Here is a 17,544-nt window from a genome sequence, read left to right as displayed (position 1 = left end):
TACAACAGTTCAAAAGCAGGATTACTGAGGACTTAACCAAGACATAACCACAATCAGAACTAGATGATAGTAGCACTAAAAATCATCATAGACCTGCACTACACTTATTTATTTAATTCTACCAAAGTACAATATTTAGATTGAGAAAAGTTTATATAATTATTTAGCCTTGTTGTGCAAACAAGCCTGCAGAACTTAATAAATATAGAATTTGAAAAATAGCAAACCTAAAAAGAAACACTAGGTACGAGATACATGAGTACCTATGATACAGTGATACTTTTAGTAAGCAACCATTTGACTAACATGTGTGTCTCACCTGCTCTTGTTCATCTCTGTTCTGTCCTCATTCTCCATCTCAATCTCTGCTCCTCTCTCTCCCTCTTTGTGCTGACAATCATCAAATATACAGTTGAAACCAGATATTTACAAACTCTTCAGATCAAAACACAAACACTTTTTTAATTGTAACATCAAATCAGACTAAATGTTTATTTTTTTAGATTGATAAATATAAAAACATATTTGTTAACTTTAAGAGTAAAGAGAGAAACTGTCTGTGTTTTTTAATTGCAAATGGCACCAAATTGTATTCAAATTGAGCCACACTTATGGAGCTCCACGATTCTTTTCCTGGTGTTTTGGTTGACATCTCTTGATTTTCCCATGTCAAAGAAACAGGCTCTGTGTTTTGCCTTATATGCATCCACAGCTGTGCCACCAATTTACTCACATGGACTCTACTAACCTATCAGAAGCTTCTTCAGCTCAGAATGGAATCGTCTGGAGTTTTCTTATTAGTTAACAATAAACTTAGTGTACATGTACTCCTAAATTTAATGAAAGTGATAAAAAAATAGACAGCTCTGTCTCTCTTTATTCTGACATTTAACTAATTCAAAATATATTTCAATATTTATCTAAAACAAAAGTTTACTCTAAATTGATGTTGTACAGTAAAAATGTTTTATGTTTTCTCCCTAAAGTGTATGTAAATATCTGGTTACAAATGTGAATATCCTGCTGTGTACTGAAATCCCTCTTGTTTTGCATAGAAATATACTGAACAACATACAAAGCATAATATATAAAATAACATTTACCTGAGTTTTTTCTTTGAAAGAACCCTCTAATGTCCATTCTTATATTTCAGTACATAACTGAAACCGAATTAGTCGGGGAGGGTAAGAACTGAAAATATGAAATAAACACACGTAAGCTAAGACTCTCTAAAAAATAGCATTTGTTCGGCTTTTCATTTCGCCATTTGTTGATTCACTTGAAGAGCAAGTAAAATAATATTGGTCAAGTGATCAGTTTCATATCAATCTTTCGTGATGCACAGTCATATTTACATTATTTGTACGGTACGAATGATTTGCTTTGGTACCTGCTCAAACTTAAGCTCTCCTTAGTATGGCTGGCTCCGTCTCTCCAACAGCGCACTCACGGGCAGCAGCTCCCCCCGCCCCCTCGCTCAGTCGCTTAGTGCCTGAGCTTGGATCATACCAATATCAGGGGGGGATTCACGCACAGTCGTAAATTCCCACAGTGTGCACTATGTGCTTCGAATATTGTGTGTACTTTTTGTTTTATACAGTTGTCAGCCAGGCATCTAACTATGAAAAAATTACACTCCAAAATACCCCGGGCTTCTGACAAAACAACCCGGGCTTAAGCCCCGTAAGCCACCCCCACGCTCCGCCCCTGCTGAGAACCTTCACATACAAGACAGACGCCAATTATCAGCGCCAAAGAAGCGCCCGAGAAGACATCGCGAACGCTTCCTGGCCATCCGGTGAAACTGCTGGGAAGACAACGTTGGAGAAACGTGAACATTTTATTTGTACTGCATAACCTGCAGATTCTGACATAAATCTGCAACTATCCTTTGAAGCACCGCTCCTCTAAAACAGCAATAAGGATCATTATTAGGTTATCTACATTATTATGTAAATAACAAAATAACTTAAAGCAAAAATTGGAAAACATGAAGTCCGAAGTCTTTATATTAAGGGCCATCAGTCAAACAATATAGTTTGCTCTGGGTCTAAACAGAGCGCGTTGTGTGTGACGTCTTCTTTTGCGCATGCGGGCCGCTTTGAGCGTTCACACTAGAGCGCGTTTGCTGTCGCATTTTATTTGTAGTGTGAACACGCAGACAAAAAAATCGGATTTGATCAAAAAATCGGAATTGAGCATTAAGACCTGCAGTGTGAACGTAGCCTAAGTTGGCAACACTGCTCATTTGGGCATGTCCTTTACGTCATGCGCCACGCAATTGCCGACGCCGACCAATGAAATCGTGAGTTGAGGCTGCTGTCACTTGGACTTCCTGGCATTGATCATGGCTGCGGAGGGCGATTTTCTGGCGAGATACCGAGCTGTGTCAAATAAACTGAAAAAGTAAGGCTTTGAAATGGCTTTGTTTAAGAAGAAAGACGGACGAATATCGGGAATAGCTAAATGTTATTTAGACTGAATGCGAGGTAACGGCTTTCAGCTAGTGCTAATAGGCTAAGCTAGCGTTACTGTTAGCCATTTGCTCGTTTTGTAGTGAAATATTTGGTCATTTTGAGATATTTAGCCCAGGTTCATCGAAAAATAAGCGATGAGTTGTTGGTGCTGTTTGACAGCTAATTGTAAAGCGCTTTGAGGGCCCCGAAAAGCGCTATATAAATGCAATCCGTTATTATTATTATTATTATTATTATTATTAACCCATAACTAGCCGGTAGTTTGCCACAGTACTGATATTCTATGTTTATCTAGCTGGCGTGTATCACAGTTGGCTATCTAAGATGTTTTAAAATGTGAAAATACTTTGTTTTCTTTTGTAGGCGTTTTCTTCGGAAGCCCAATGTGGCAGAGGCAAGTGAGCAATTTGGTGAGTGCCACATTAGTCCATCCATGTAAATGCTGTGATCCAGCCTATACTGCCGCACAGAAGAGTCAGCGCCTCTCCTGTGCTGTTAAATGATAGAGGCTGAATAAATGTCACCAGGCTTGTCTTTACCTGTGCTTTCAGGTCAGCTGGCAAAGGAGCTGAAGCAGCAGGACTGCCTTCAGTATGCTGCCTTCTGTAACCTGGCCATGGCTCGGTGAGTGGATCCGTATTCATTTTAACTGAATTGTGCCAAAGCACAGCAACAGGCACCTTACGGTGTAAAAGCACCTCGCACAAGTAAAGACCCCACAATAATCTGGAGAAAAACCCCAACAATTAAGCAACCCACCATGAGCAAGCACTTTGCAATGGTGGGAAGCAAAAACTCCCTTCTAACAAGAAAAATGCTCTTGCAGAACCATGTAGAACAGCAGCGTTTGTCCTGCATACATAGAGCAACAGGAATAGCAGCTAGCCAGCCTCAACAGCTAAGGACTGGACAACCAGAGTCCCAACTAGGGAATTTGTGTAACTAGATGGCTTGTTGCTATTGTCACTAGTTTGCACAGGATGTACTAGTCGTTTAATCTAATTGTTTTGCATTTTAATTGATAACCAATTCTGATAAATTGTTGCGTCCTAATGCTATGTAGCTATCTGCCACCAGATGGTGTGTCATTGCCAGAGTAGTGCAGGGCTTTCTAGATCAGTGGTGTATCCTGAGACTTCCTTGGCCAGCATTAACCCTGATATGTTTCCTATCTAACATGCCTGGAACATGCTGAGTCAACAAACAGGGTGCACTGCACAGCTGCAGACTGCACTCACCCTGGAATGGAGAGCAGTTCCTCAATAACATAATATATCCAGACACTTGTGCAGTCCATGCAGAAACCGGTAAAAATGCATAGATTTCAAATACAGTAACACAGACTTATTGCCTTAACACAGACACACACTTTTGCTTTTCTAGTCTAGCTGAGCACTCAAAGTGCTTTACACAACTTCCCTCATTCACCCACACAAGCACTTTTATTCTATCCTCTTTCTTTAAGCGCTTTCTGCCTAACATTTACACACATTCATATTCTGATGGGTGAGACTCTTGGGTTGGTATCTTGCACAAGGATATTTGGCATGCAGATTGGAGCAGCCAGGGATCGAACCACCAACCCTTCTGATTAGCAGATGACCTGCTCTGCCTCGTGAGCTGAGCCACTCCACTCAGTAACGAGGCGCTTGATTTCACCGATGTTCTTGTAGAAGACTGTGAGTAAATCCTTCATGCTTGTTTCCAAAATTTCTGGGATCTCTGCCAGGAAACTGCAGAAACTTGCTCATCATCATTATTTTGGGGTGAAATGCTCAAGGATCACACGCAGGTTTATTGATCAAATATTCACACGCTTGTCCTACATTCAGGTCATAAAAGATTCAAGTGTAGAACCAAGCATAAAAGACTTTAAGAGGGGGCTGACTTGAAGCTTGAAAATAATTCTGTTACTCATTGTGGTTTCACCACATAACGCTGCCGTGTAATAAGTCAATTTTAGTTATTTTTCCTACATCCGCTATCATTTTTTTCAGAAACAAATGATGAAATTTTTGACAAAAGTATAAGTAGCATGTCCTCATGAGGACAATTAGATAAAAAAAAATCACACTTTTGTTATTATAATTATGTCATAATTATCTTATTTAGCTTTCAAATGGCACGCATGTTTGTTATCAGTTTTTTAAGGTCTATAAATCTAATATTATATTTTTAGCTTAAAATATTTAGAGCAGATCACTACTTTTCTTGTTTAAAAAAAACAAAGAAACAGCATGTGAGGTTATTACATAAAGGTACAGTCGGTGGAGTGATGAGTCCTCAGTGGTCAGCAGTAGTCTTAATTGGCCCACAGGGAGAGCGTAGCATTCATAGTCATGACAGTGACCTATCGGCTGTTGTTATACATCCTCGATGTCTTGACTGCAGGTGTGAGCAGACTCTCTTTAATGCTCCTGGAGAGGCACTGGCATTAACTGACGCTGCTCGCCTCTTCCTCTCATCTGAGAAGGAGAACAGGGCACTGCAGGCTCCAGGCTTTGATGAACACCTCCAGGCTGCACTCAACTGCTACAGCTTCGCCACTAAGGTATGATCAGCTCTAGTTTTCAAATCGATTTTTAGAGTTTGATGCAGTAAATGCACTCCAGAAGAAATCAGCAAATAAAGCAGATTCACCATGGAATATTTCATTAGATCAGGGTCTGGAGAAAAGATTGTGGAGTACATTCTTGTATAGTGACTGAATTCTGATGTACAAATGAATCGCAGGTGTATATTGAGATGAACCAGCCTGTGATGGCAGCCAGCCTGTGTTTGGAACTTGGCAACGCGCTCAAGGTAAAGCTGCTGTCTCTGAGGATAAATGACCCAGAATTTTTTTTTTTTTTTAAGCAAATGATGGAAAAAATGATTCATCGTTACTCTCCTGTCTTCCTCAATAGGAGATTAACAGACCAGGAGAGGCTATTGTTCATTATCAGAGGGCTGCAGAGTTACAGACGCAAACACCCATCGAAGCTTTGCTGTCAATGGGAGAAATGGCCACGTGTAAAATCCTCACCCGTGAGTTCTGTCGGTTCTGATTGAGTAGCTGCAGTTTGTTTGCTGTGCAAACAGGATCTGACGGGACTTTTGTTTGAGTTTGTGTTACTTGTGTTTTTATGATTTTCTTTTTTCTTTTCCAGGTGATTATGACGGTGCTTTGTCAGTGTTCACAGAGATGCAGCTGATCTGTCAGGAGAAAGGACTGCAGCTACCAGGCTCCATCACCCCTGTTGGTGAGCATCTGATAAAAAAAAAGATATTAGCAGAGTTTTGTAAAGATGGGGTGTTATTACAGCCTTAGCAGTTTGTGTTTTCTTAACTAAAGCTGTATCCAGCATCTTAAATTGATTAACACAATTCAACTTGAAAACTGGGATAATTAAGAGCTGCATTCCCTCGTGATTGTCTTTTTTTTTTCGTTGCTGTGCAGATTTTTCATGTTATTTGCACTAAGAGGAAAAAATGTCTTAATTTCTCATCTTTAATTTTACTTTCTTGACAACAAAGGTGCCTTTTTGGACATTGTGGCAAAATGTGAGATATCCAGGGTGCTTCTGCTCATGTTGCTTGAGGTAAGCTCATCGGTTTTGCTGATAATTAAAACAACCTCTCTCACTGCAGACTTGAGTGCAAAGTCATGTTCAGTGTTGTGTTTTTGAAGGTATGATTCAGGCCATTTGTTTAAATTTATCTAAATATGCACTTTAACAAGTTTTTATTTATAGGTAGTTGCAATAAATACCTTTAAATTCACTCTTCAAACATACTATATTGCCAAAAGTATTCGTGCAGCTGCCTTCTCACTCATATGAATTTGAGTGATGTCCCATTCTTAATCCATAGTGTTTAATATAATGTCGACCCACCCTTTGTAGCTATAACAGCTTCAACCTTTCTGGGAATTCATTCCACAAGGTTTAGGAGTTTGTTTAAGGGAATTTTTGACCAGTCTTCCAGAAGCACATTTGTGAGGTCAGTCACGGATGTTGGGTGAAAAGGCCCGGCTCGCAGTCTCCACTCTAATTCATCCAAAAGGTTTTCTGTCAGGTTGAGGTCAGGACTCTGTGCGGGCCAGTTAAATTCTTCCACACCAAATTCGCTCATCCTTGTCTTTATGGACCTTGCTTTCTGCACTCGAAGGTACCATTGACAGACTATTTCTACAAAGTTGGGAATTTGAAATTGTCTGAAATATCTTGTTATGCTGAAGCATTAAGTTTCTTTCACTGGAACTGAGGGGCTGAGTCCGAGGGGCAACATGAGGTTCGAAGGTCTGTAGCAGTCGACTCTGCAGAAAGTTGGAGAACTCTTTGCATTGTGCGTCTCAACATCCACTGACCCCACTCTGTGATTTTATGTGCTCTGCCACTTCATGACTAAGTTGCTGTCATTCCCAATCACTTCCACATCATTATAACACCACTAACAGCTGACTGTGGAATATTTAGTAGTGAGGAAATTTCACAACTGGACTTGTTGCACAGGTGGCATCCTATCACAGTACACAGTTGGAAATACAGTGTACTTTAAATGCACTGCAAGGAGAGAGGAGGCACAGAGTGAGAAAAAGCTGGTCCTAATGTATCCTGACACAAGTACTGCACCTCCACATGCGACACACAGTTTGACGTGACGTGAGACTCGAGCTATTAATGCAAGCATTTCTCATTTGGCAGCTTTGGACCCTCCGGTTTCACGTCTCTTCACTGTCTCTCGCACTTAATTCTCGCAGCGAGGAGCTGAGACTCGAGTGAGAGAGCTGAGGAGACACATTAGCATAATGAAAGCACCTGTTGTGTGCATTGCATAGAGTTTCATTTCTTTATTTTAACCACATAGATTCAGCAGCTTAAACACTCACCTGTACTTGAGTGTCAAACAGCCTTCCGCTGGCCAATCAGTGAACTGTTAGAAAGCAGAATAGTTTTTTAAAGCTGTTTTAAACAATGCAATTACACTTAATGACAATGTTAATTATTTATCCAGCATCTTACAGTAATTACTGTGCATCTTGAAAAATTCAGGATTGTTGGTGCAGCAGAACTTAAATGGTCCCACGTTGTTGTGGTTTTGTTTGGTTTTTTTTGGTGCAGCCTCCACCTCAGAAGTTGTTACCAGAACACGCCCAGACCCTGGAGAGATACGCGTGGGAGTCCTTTGATCCTCACAGCCAATGTAAATTCACCTCAGCACTCGACTACTTGAGTATAATAATGTGTCATTAATCCTGCGCACTTATTGAAGTTGCGTAAATGTTGTTTTTTGTCTTCTGTTTCAGTGACCTTCCTGCCTGAGAATGTTTTCCTGCTCCTGCAGTCCGTAGTGGTGAGTTTCATGATAACACGGTCTGAGTCTTCCTGTCTCGTACAGGAAAAATAATGGTCTTCACGCCCTTCATATGACAGTGATGTATTGTGTGTGTTGAAGTTTGTTTTGTTTTTTTTCCTTTGGCAGTGAAGTGATTCTTTTTTTGTTTGTTTGTTTTTGCTTCAGCATTTGCAGTTTGCCAGCTTTGTGTAGGTTTTCTGCCTCAGAATTTTTCCCTCTTACACTAAAGATATTCATTTTTTTCCCCAGTCACAGTAAAAAGAAGCAACACATGACACATTACATCATGTCGGTATTTTTACAGAGAAGCCAAAATATAGAAGCACTGTGTGAAAAACACCTTTAGTTCTTCTGTAGGTATTAAGAGAGTAAGAAGCAACCAGGTGCTGCTAATCAAATGCACAGACGTTTTGGCAGTTTGTTGGCCTGCAGCATTCATAATCACAGTGCCAATGTGGAAGACATCAGCAATGATGTGAGAGAAGCAGCTGTCGCTGCCCTTCAATCTAGGCAGGGTTACAAAGCTGATTCCAAACAATTTGAGGTCCATCATTCTGCAGTGAGACAGTCACAAGTGGAAAACATTCAAGATAGCTGTCAGTCTTCCCAGGAGTGGACGTCCCAGCAAATTAATCCCAAGATTAGATTATCCAGTGGTCAGAGAAACCGCAAAGAACCCAAGAGCTGCATTTCATAGGCTCAGTTAGCAGGTTACATGTTAAATTGCATGACCATACAGTTAAAGCATACGATAAAGCCTCTGCTTTCAGAATATGGAAGCATGACTTGGGTTTGCAAAGTTGCATCTGAACAAACTACAATACTTCTGGAACAGTGTCCTTTGGACCCCAAGCACAGCAGCAAATCTCAAACAGAGAATGGCTGAAAAAGAAAAGAAACAAGGCTCAAAGTTTAGACCACAAACTTAAGAGAGCTGTGCATAAACAAAGGACACACACCTCACCACTAAGGTTGTTCTACAATTTACTGAATCTTGAGTTGATGTTTTTCACACACTGCTTCTGTTTTTTTTGGTTTTTTTTAGCTGTTTTGTTAAATAATGATGAAATGTCTCAGGATGTCTTTACCTAATTTTAAGACCTACTATGGACCAAATAATATTTTTTACTGCGTCCTGATAAGGAACACATAAGAATTGACAGAGGCCATCCTTTTTTTTTTTTTTTTTTTTTTTTTAATAACTGTATAAATTAAAAAAAGTTAATAAAAAATAATCATGTGTAATGTAGAGAAAGATTCTTCTCGAAGGAGCACGCTCTGTCTTTGGGAATGAATGGCCGGTAACAGAGAATAAATATTAACAAGTCAGAGGCCTCGTCAGGGTCCTCTGAATCTGCAGTTATGTTTTTATTAGTGCAGTGAATAACAACAGATCTGTTTTGCAGATGGCGTGTCAGGAGAAAGACACAGAGTCTCTAAAGTCTCTTCAGACTGAGCTATGGTAAGCATTTACAAATGTTAATTTCCATCATGTGAGAAAATATCTTTTACTGCTTGTCATTCTTAATTTTCCATATTGATCACATGCTTTATGCGGTTTTCCCCTTGCAGGCCGTTTCTGACAGCTGAGCAGAACCATCTTCTCCACCTGGTGGTTCAGGAGCGCATCACGCCGTCTGGTCAAGGCATTTAATACAGTCCAGTTTTTATTCGCTTCCTCTGGGAACGATACTTTATATAATGGAACATTCCTGTTTCTGAATGGGTCTGTTGTAAGGCCCGGAGAAGGGTTGTTTTCAAACTCCAGTGTTGTAACTTGGACTCAGAGAAATGTTAAACTTTGTGCTTATTCAGTCACGTAGGTTTGGAAATCAAGCTGAACTGTCTTTGTTGTCCTCAGACGTGCAGATTGCTGTTGCCAGGAATGCTTAGCTAAGAATAAATGTTGTGTATGTATCTGAGTGGAGACTATAAAACTGGACCACGTCATATGTTTTTATTATGTAAAAGTTTCAAATGTAGAAGAACTTATTGTGTTTACAGCTGGTTAGTAGATTAAACACGAATGCTTTGTTTTATCATTTTTATTAATAAATGACATAACATGGCTTAAATTCCAATATAACAAAATCTTCTACTGCATAGTTCTGTAATATGGTGCAATGACACCTCTGTCCTCCATCCCTGGGTCACTTAATTTTCACTTGTACAAATGCATGTACTTTTCTTATGATAGCAGCCCCCTACAGACACATAAGTAAACACAATAATAAAAAAAACAAAAAGGAGCTTAAAAATATATGATGGTTACAATGTACATAGACTGATGTATAATGTATTTGTTTTTTTTTCTAGCTGTAAAATAACGATTAACAGCTAGTCGTAAATGAAGGATTGTTATTTCCTGATTGTTCAAGTACTACAACAGGAATGTTATTTGTCGTTTTTTACTCCTCAGTTAGAATTTTAACATATTAAATGATAAGATTTAGTCTCCATCAACCTTTCTGAACCTTAAAGGAACTGGTAAACATTTTGGGACTAAATTATTTACTATCTTGCTGAGTAGGAGATTAATACTACCGTAATTGTCGGGCTATAAGCCGCTACTTTTTGCACAAGCTTTGAACCCTGCGGCTTTTAGTCAGGTGCGGCTTTTCTATAGATTTTCCATGATTTTTGTGATATCGTAAGACGATTTGTTTTGTTTGTTCCGCTGTTGTACGGCACTACGTTGCCTGGCGGAAGGATCGGGGTTCAAGAGTGGTATGTTGGTCACATGTCCATCCGCCAGGCAACATAGTGCCGTACAAGTAGCGCGAAAAACAAACTTCAAAGTAGCGCTATGCGTTCAGCGGGAGTCGTGGATGACGAGCGGCGATAAACTTGCGAAAAGCAAGTTGTGCTCAACTCCACCGGTGGATTCTGACAGCGTGGAAAAGTGTGAAAACATCCACGATCACCAACGGATTTCGAAGGGCTGGACTGCTGCATGATGAAGAGGAGGACACCGCCACGGCCCTTCAGAGGGTGTTCGACTCCGACACTGACAATGACAATGAGGATTTCTTTGGTTTTGAAAGTGACAACGAAGGAAAGAAGCTGAGAGTGGATGACGTAGCCATCCTGAGCCTGTTCGTATCCGACACTGGAGAAGAGGACTTTGGTGGTTTTAGAGCGCAGGAAGATGGTGGTGAATGACTGACTTTTCTTCTTGTTAAAGCCGTGTCACTGCACCTGAGCCTAAAAGGTAGTCCGAATCTATTTTTCTGGTGTGCTGTAGGTTACTGTTATGTACTACATTTGTTACTCATTTATGAAGCACAGCACATGTGCAAATATGTACCCATAACTTGATTTTCAAAATATTAATAAAAGGGGTGTGTCTCCAAACAGCCATCTCTTTCCTGACAATTCGCTTTGTGCATATTCTCTTACATATGATAAGTCAATATTGAAACACCTGCGGCTTTTGGTCAGGTGCGGCTAATGTATGTACAAAACAGGATTTTCCCCTGATTTTAGCTTGTGCGGCTAATATTCAGGTGCGCTTTGTAGTCCGGGAAATACGGTAATTGTTTGACTTTGTACACTAAAGAGGACCAAGGTTTTAAAAAAACAAAACAAAGACCGTGACCATGTAAAGAGAGTTTCCTGAGCAGTTTTCTCTTCCCATCGTCTTCTACGCAACCACGCTGCACAGATTTGCCCCCTGCTGGTCATTAGGAAGAATGCAGCTCGGAAGTTGTGACCATCTTTTATGCACAGTCTTAGCAGAAGAACTGAAAATGTGAAAACACTGGCTTCAAACCGCCGTCACCTCTGAAGTTAGAGTCTCCCCTTTTTGTTTGCACCCAGCCAAAAATGCTCATGTACAGCTCAGTGACTGTTTCACTAAAGCTAAGGTGACCAAAAGTTCACTCAAATCAATCTTGCCATTTTTTTTTAGCACAAAACAACAAACAAAACAACCCAAAGCGATTATAAGCCTTTCTCAAAATGTCACACTATTCCTTTAAAGTACTTATGTCTGAACTACTACTACTATTTAAGACTAAACTGATTTATTAGCTATGTTCTGGTAATATTCCCAATAATTCAGCTCTATAAGGCGTTTTAGTCACATTATTAAAAAGAAAAAACATTATTTTGTTTGTCAGTTTTGCTGAAAAAATGTGTTTCACACTTGTAATGTTAGCATTTGCTCCATATCATTTTATATATATATATATATATATATTTTTTTAAAAAAGCTGTATAAACAAATGGCTCTCATTAGCATTTGGACATTTTGCTACAGTCGTAGCTTCAGATGGTGTTCATCAATTCTAAAAGAGGAGAACGAGCCCTGCCCTCTGTTTTTCCTCTCACTCTTTCTTCTTACGCAGGATGAAATAGGTGAGCGCTAAGATGAAGGTGAGGACAAACGAGATCCACGCCAGGATGTAGCAGTGTCCGTAACCTCCAGATGTGTCATTGACATGGAGCTTGGCTGTGTAGATTGAGGCTCCTGTCATTATGCAAAGGCCTGCAAGAGGGAAAATTATTATTACATGCAACCAAGACAAGGCAATCAAGAAGTAATTATTTTTCTATTATAAGATAAAGCTCGTGATGTGACCAGTGCAATCACAAGGAAATGAAAGACATGACACTTCCACCTTGTTAATTTTCCAGTGTTATGAACTCATGACATTCGCACTTTGTGTGAGTTTCTCATGTGCTCGTAGTACTATCACTGATAATGCATAATTAACTTAAAGCATGAAATTTTAATCACTCGGGACCTTTTTTTTTTTCTTTTACATCTGACATGGTGGCAAAAAACTGACTCGGTTTGTGGTCTTTTTGTTAGGGAGGATTTGCATGAAAATGTTTCTTGACTAAAATAAAAAGCAGCCAATGTCCAATGAAACTTTAAAGAACCTCCAGGAAGCCTGGAGAACTATCGCTTACTTTAAGAAGAAAGCCTGGCTCCTTGGAAGCAAAGCATAGACATGACAGGTGGTTCGGGCTTTTGTGAGTGAATACATTTTCTAGATTTTGCTCCTCAAACGTGAAAACATGATGCTTTGTTGCACATTGACGGCAAACAAAAATGTTTGGGGGTGTTGTTGAGAAATCAGCACACCTGAGAATGCTGGAGCAGGTGTGCTGGACAACTTTTCTTTCTAGTGAACCTCATGACATTAACAGAAGCAGCACACTGTTAAATGTGATACTGTTAACTATTTGAAGTGTCAAAATCATTCATTTGTGACACCTAAAAGACTAACACACTGCTGTGCTGTGGCTGAGATCAGCTTCTACTGATTTTCTACAGATTTCATGTGTCTGAGATGCAAACACGCTCACCTTGCTGATCCATCACAGTTCACTGGTTATTGCAATGTGTGAGGTACACACAGAAAGTGAAGAACTTCTAATCACTGGTTCGCTGTTTTGTACAAACTAATGAGAATTCAAATCCACTGAGTAGTCAAGGGTCTCTCAAACAGTCATATCGAGGGCAGATTCATCTTGTTCAGCACCAAATGAAAGTGTTTGAACTCAGGACTACTGATGATTACACGACAGGGCTGCAGCTACCCATTATTTTAGTAATCTATCTGTCTATTATTATTAATGAGAAATAACAAATATTCAAAAGAGAAAAATGAACTGTTCATTGATTTTCAGTTTAGAAACTGCAAGAAAATAGCAAGTTTACCTGCAAACATCTCTTAATAAAAACAAAGAAAAATAGACCCTTTCCTTGTTTTTACTCGCCATATTAAAATGATATTTTTAAAAGACAACACTTTCTTAATTGCAAAAACAAATAATAACAAGTACAGTAATCTCAAATACATACAAGCTAAACTAGCGCATGAAAATGAAACGGCTTTTACTCTCTCTTCTCAGAAGTCTTTCTTACATTAAGAGCAGGCCAAAAGAGTTCTGGTGGTATTAATATCTCCTTAATGAGGTAGATTTGGTGTGTGTGTGAGTGTCTGCATGCTTAGATGTGGTAGTGAATGCGCAAATATGCCTTTAAGTATTTACGCAAGTATGTGGCGGCTGCTATGAGGAAAAGCAGGCTAATCAGCATTTTCAGAACTGAAGCTTTGCCCTGCGCTTCGATGCAACGTTTCGTGCTGCAGAAGACAAACATTACCATGGTGTGGATGTCAATAATGTTAATGTTAATAATAACAATTTAGTATCCAACCTCCAGCCTCAGGTCAGTGTCTCGGAATCTGACTGGCCCACTTAAAATAAATGATATAATTTAATTGACTTATTTATATTTTATATTATGAGATAAATCTTATTTTTTACAGATTACATTGATCTAAATCTGCATAATAGTGTTGAAATTAAATGATGTGCACGCATCAGGATGTCACTGCTCTGACAGTATTACTCATGTTATCAACACTGGTAACAGGAAAGCCCTGACCACACCTTCCTAATTTGGGTGTCAACCAGTCAGACCACTTCATCCACATCCATGTAGTGAGAAGCCATTATATGACCTTTGTGTGTAAGTCGATTAAACTCTGCCCAGTACTGAAAGAGGAGTGGTGATTGTTGTGAACTGACACAGATAGATAGATGCCTCGCCATGCAATGAGCTCATTGGTCTGTTGAACGGATGAGGCTAAAAATTAGTTTAATTATTTACCAACATCCTTTATGAAGCTTTAAGTTCGAGCGTCGTGCTAACTTATTTAGTTAGACAAAAATCACATATGTCAGGTTTGTCAGTCGCACATCCTCCAGAGAAAATCATAAAGTCAGCCAAAAGAAACAAGACTGCAGGTAACTTACAGGCGATTATCTGTAAAATGCCAGTGAAGGTGAACCTCATTCCTTTGGGCAGGGTGAACAGCTGGGCCACAAATACAAACAAGGCAAGGATGGTGAAAACGCAGGCCAGCACTGAAGTGGCCTGCACCGCCTGGAGATAATCTGCAGCAACAAGATAATAAAAAAGTCAACAATAACACAGGCGTGAGGAAATATTCGGCCTTTTCAGTTTTATGTTTGTATTAACACCACTACCTACAGATCTACTCATTTCAGACTGACAATATTTACTGTAAACAGTGTAATACGTGATTTGTTCCGTCATCATCTTTGCCCTTCATTATATAAATAATGAAAAATCACTAACTTTAACAGGGGGACAATCTGTGGAGTTTACCTTCTGGGTAGCCTTTCAGATTTGTGTAATGCCACACATTGTTTGATAAGTCCCACCTGCCCCACAGGTCAGCTGACACTAAATCGTCGACCCACCAGGCCTGACGACACAAAGGAAAGATTTAAAGTTCATGCAGATATGTTACACATTTTCTAGAAACCGCTGTCAGATCTCCTCCAGTTAATACAGAAAATAACATCATCTTACATTGTCAATGGCGGCCACCAGGAGCAGGATGATGGTGGTTATGTGCAGAACAACGATTGCTGCCAGCATCAACATTATGGCCTTCTGAAAACTGATAATGGGGTGGGGGAAGTGGAAGGAGGCACATCGTTATTTATTTTGCAAGCGCAGACGTATGTAACACGGACTCGTACATGAGGGAGTATTAATTACACACACACACACACACACACACACACACACACACACAGAGAGAGAGAGAGAGAGAGAGAGAGAGAGAAACTGTGTGAAACAAAGAAATAAAGAAATAACAGTAACAGAGAAGAGAGCCGTTTTATACAAGCCCAGACTTGCCGCAGAAATCATGCAGGCATAAACATTTTTGAATAAAACACATCTGGTGTCAAACACATCAGTGCTTTCAATCATTGTCATTACGTTTATTTATTATTTATTATATTTAATCAGCTCAGATTCATTAGCACCAATCACTGCGCCTGTAAACGCCCGCAGTTTGCTTTGAGCCTCTTTTTTTTACGTCTTTTGAGCGTTTCCGTCGACAATAAAGGCGCATTTGTTAAGACGGCATTCCCAAACGGATGACACACACAGGGCCCGCACTGTAGTCGATAACTTTAAAAAGAGCGCGATAGTACGGCAACAGAAAACAATAATAAGCACAGCATAAACTCACGGACTATTCAACGCTATGTTAGTGCGCCAAATTTCCAGTTGCGCGTCTTTTTAGGACTTTTTTGCGCTCACGGTCAGTCATATTTCTTGCGCTTAAAGTAACTGAAGTTTTTCCTACAGGCTTAAAAAAAAACCACTTCAGCCATCCGTAAGAGGGTTTCACAGAGTGTGCTCCGTAAACCGTCGCCTTTCTACAAGTAAGCAAAGAGCAGAAACGTTACCTGAACGCTCTTTAACGCACCGCGCGGGAGTTATTTGGGAATGTGAAACTCTGTGGACCCACCCAGCTTTGAATTCACAGCACACACATCACCGTGTTTTCCCTCTTCTTCTTTCCCCTCACCAAGCCCCACCCATAACGTTTCTCGAGTGAAAAGTCCCAATGAAATAAACGGTGTCAGGTCGCCTCTTCCTGCAACTCCAGTGTGTGCGTAAAGGCGAGTAAGATCTTCGAAGGATTGCGTATCGTCAGATTCATTTACAAACGAAACAAACAAATAAACAAACAAACACGCGACAGCTTCACACGCACTATTTTAGTTGCTTCTTTAGTGTTTTACCTGGAAAATGTTTTTAATATAGAAATATCTTCATTCTCTCTGAGCGGCTCACCTGTGTGAGCTGTAGCTTCACTTTTTTTTGTCGCACATGGATACAAAATGCCATTTTGGACACGCTTGCAGAGCAGCCATAGTGTATCCTGGACTTGTTTTCAGGCCACTCACGCGCAATTGCCGCTTCATTGCGTACCTAAATTGACTTCTCCAAAGATGGGACATTAAGAAGCCGTGCATGGAATATCGCAGTGCATTGTGAGCCCCAGGGAGCTCGTATTCAATTCAGCAGCAGTTTCACTCTGATGGCTGAGACTTACGTTCAAGCAAGTGAAAAACAGAATTCGTGTTCATGCAGATGCATTTTTGACTGCTACAAACAAATGAAAGTAAGATCGTTCCATTGATAAAAAGATATAAATAGATTCTTACCTGCGCCTCACACGCTATGCACTTTTATGTTTCGTGCGCCACTGCCAGAAAGCAGAAAAAAAAAACTGCTGAAACATCAGAGGGTCTTAACATATTCATACTGTCCGAAACAATACATGGATAGTTTCTTTACTGAGAGATGTAATTACCTCTCAGTGAAGAAAAGTAAGAAAAAGGTCATGTTACTTGATGTCACACAGACTGCAGATCTCAGTGGGCCGGGCTGTGTCACGGCTTTGGAAAAACTCTGTTTACCCCATAAGCAACCAGCCGGTACAAGGATTTGCACACTTCACACTGTGTTTTGAAAGAAAAAAAAAGAAAAAAAGATTTTCCTCAAATGTTCGTCAGAAACAAAGAAGAAAAGATGGATGTTCAAATGTAGACAAACTCCAGCCGAAATAAGAGATGGCTGAAAAATAATCAGCGCCCAGCTCACTTCATTGTGTTTCGAGGCCACATTTTAAGAGAAGTTAGTGCTTCACTCATCCGTAGCACAAGATATTTATATAAAAGTCAGTAATTGCAAGTCATGTGACATGTGTTCACAGTGAAATAGTTGCTGCTGTGCCAGAGCATGCTTAAACTTTTGTTTTCATTATTTATTGTTTCAGTCATCATAAAAAGAAAGTACTCTCCCTGTTAGCTCTACATATCAGGACACAATTGGAAAAAATTATCTTCACCGAGTCTTAAAATTAGGTAAATACAACCT

The 17,544-nt window shown here is 39.8% G+C and overlaps 2 protein-coding genes across 7 annotated transcripts; one reads left to right on the top strand and one right to left on the bottom strand.

Moving 5' to 3' along the window:
* Positions 1 to 2,329: 2,329 nt before the first annotated feature.
* Positions 2,330 to 10,076, top strand: f8a (coagulation factor VIII associated). 3 transcript variants are annotated; one of them, XM_085354902.1, is made up of 12 exons: positions 2,330 to 2,406; positions 2,841 to 2,887; positions 3,029 to 3,101; positions 4,869 to 5,028; positions 5,211 to 5,279; positions 5,384 to 5,504; positions 5,627 to 5,719; positions 5,994 to 6,058; positions 7,580 to 7,661; positions 7,765 to 7,811; positions 9,221 to 9,276; positions 9,387 to 10,076. In XM_085354902.1, the coding sequence occupies exons 1-12, from the start codon at positions 2,348 to 2,350 to the stop codon at positions 9,466 to 9,468; spliced, it is 954 nt and encodes a 317-aa protein (XP_085211028.1). In that variant the 5' UTR covers positions 2,330 to 2,347; the 3' UTR covers positions 9,469 to 10,076. The 3 variants fall into 3 exon arrangements, with proteins under 3 accessions (XP_085211028.1, XP_085211027.1, XP_085211029.1); XM_085354901.1 differs by having other exon boundaries at positions 3,005 to 3,101; XM_085354903.1 differs by lacking the exon at positions 9,387 to 10,076 and having other exon boundaries at positions 3,005 to 3,101; positions 9,221 to 9,280.
* Positions 9,826 to 16,871, bottom strand: emp1a (epithelial membrane protein 1a). Of its 4 annotated transcripts, none has more exons than XM_085354906.1 (5): positions 16,830 to 16,871; positions 15,172 to 15,262; positions 14,965 to 15,064; positions 14,589 to 14,729; positions 9,826 to 12,303 (listed from the first exon to the last, which is right to left on the bottom strand). In XM_085354906.1, the coding sequence occupies exons 2-5, from the start codon at positions 15,244 to 15,246 to the stop codon at positions 12,143 to 12,145; spliced, it is 477 nt and encodes a 158-aa protein (XP_085211032.1). In that variant the 5' UTR covers positions 15,247 to 15,262; positions 16,830 to 16,871; the 3' UTR covers positions 9,826 to 12,142. The 4 variants fall into 4 exon arrangements, with proteins under 4 accessions (XP_085211032.1, XP_085211031.1, XP_085211030.1 ...); XM_085354905.1 differs by lacking the exon at positions 16,830 to 16,871 and adding an exon at positions 16,127 to 16,179; XM_085354904.1 differs by lacking the exon at positions 16,830 to 16,871 and adding an exon at positions 16,065 to 16,152.
* Between the last annotated feature and the right edge of the window lie 673 nt (positions 16,872 to 17,544).

The sequence above is a fragment of the Diplotaxodon limnothrissa genome, linkage group LG6 (genome assembly GCF_057381915.1).
Source record: "Diplotaxodon limnothrissa isolate DT_005_m linkage group LG6, D_limnothrissa_male_GT1.1, whole genome shotgun sequence".
Classification (NCBI taxonomy): Eukaryota; Metazoa; Chordata; class Actinopteri; order Cichliformes; family Cichlidae; genus Diplotaxodon; species Diplotaxodon limnothrissa.
Note: the sequence above shows the minus strand (reverse complement) of the source record. Positions and strands in the feature narration are given on the sequence as shown.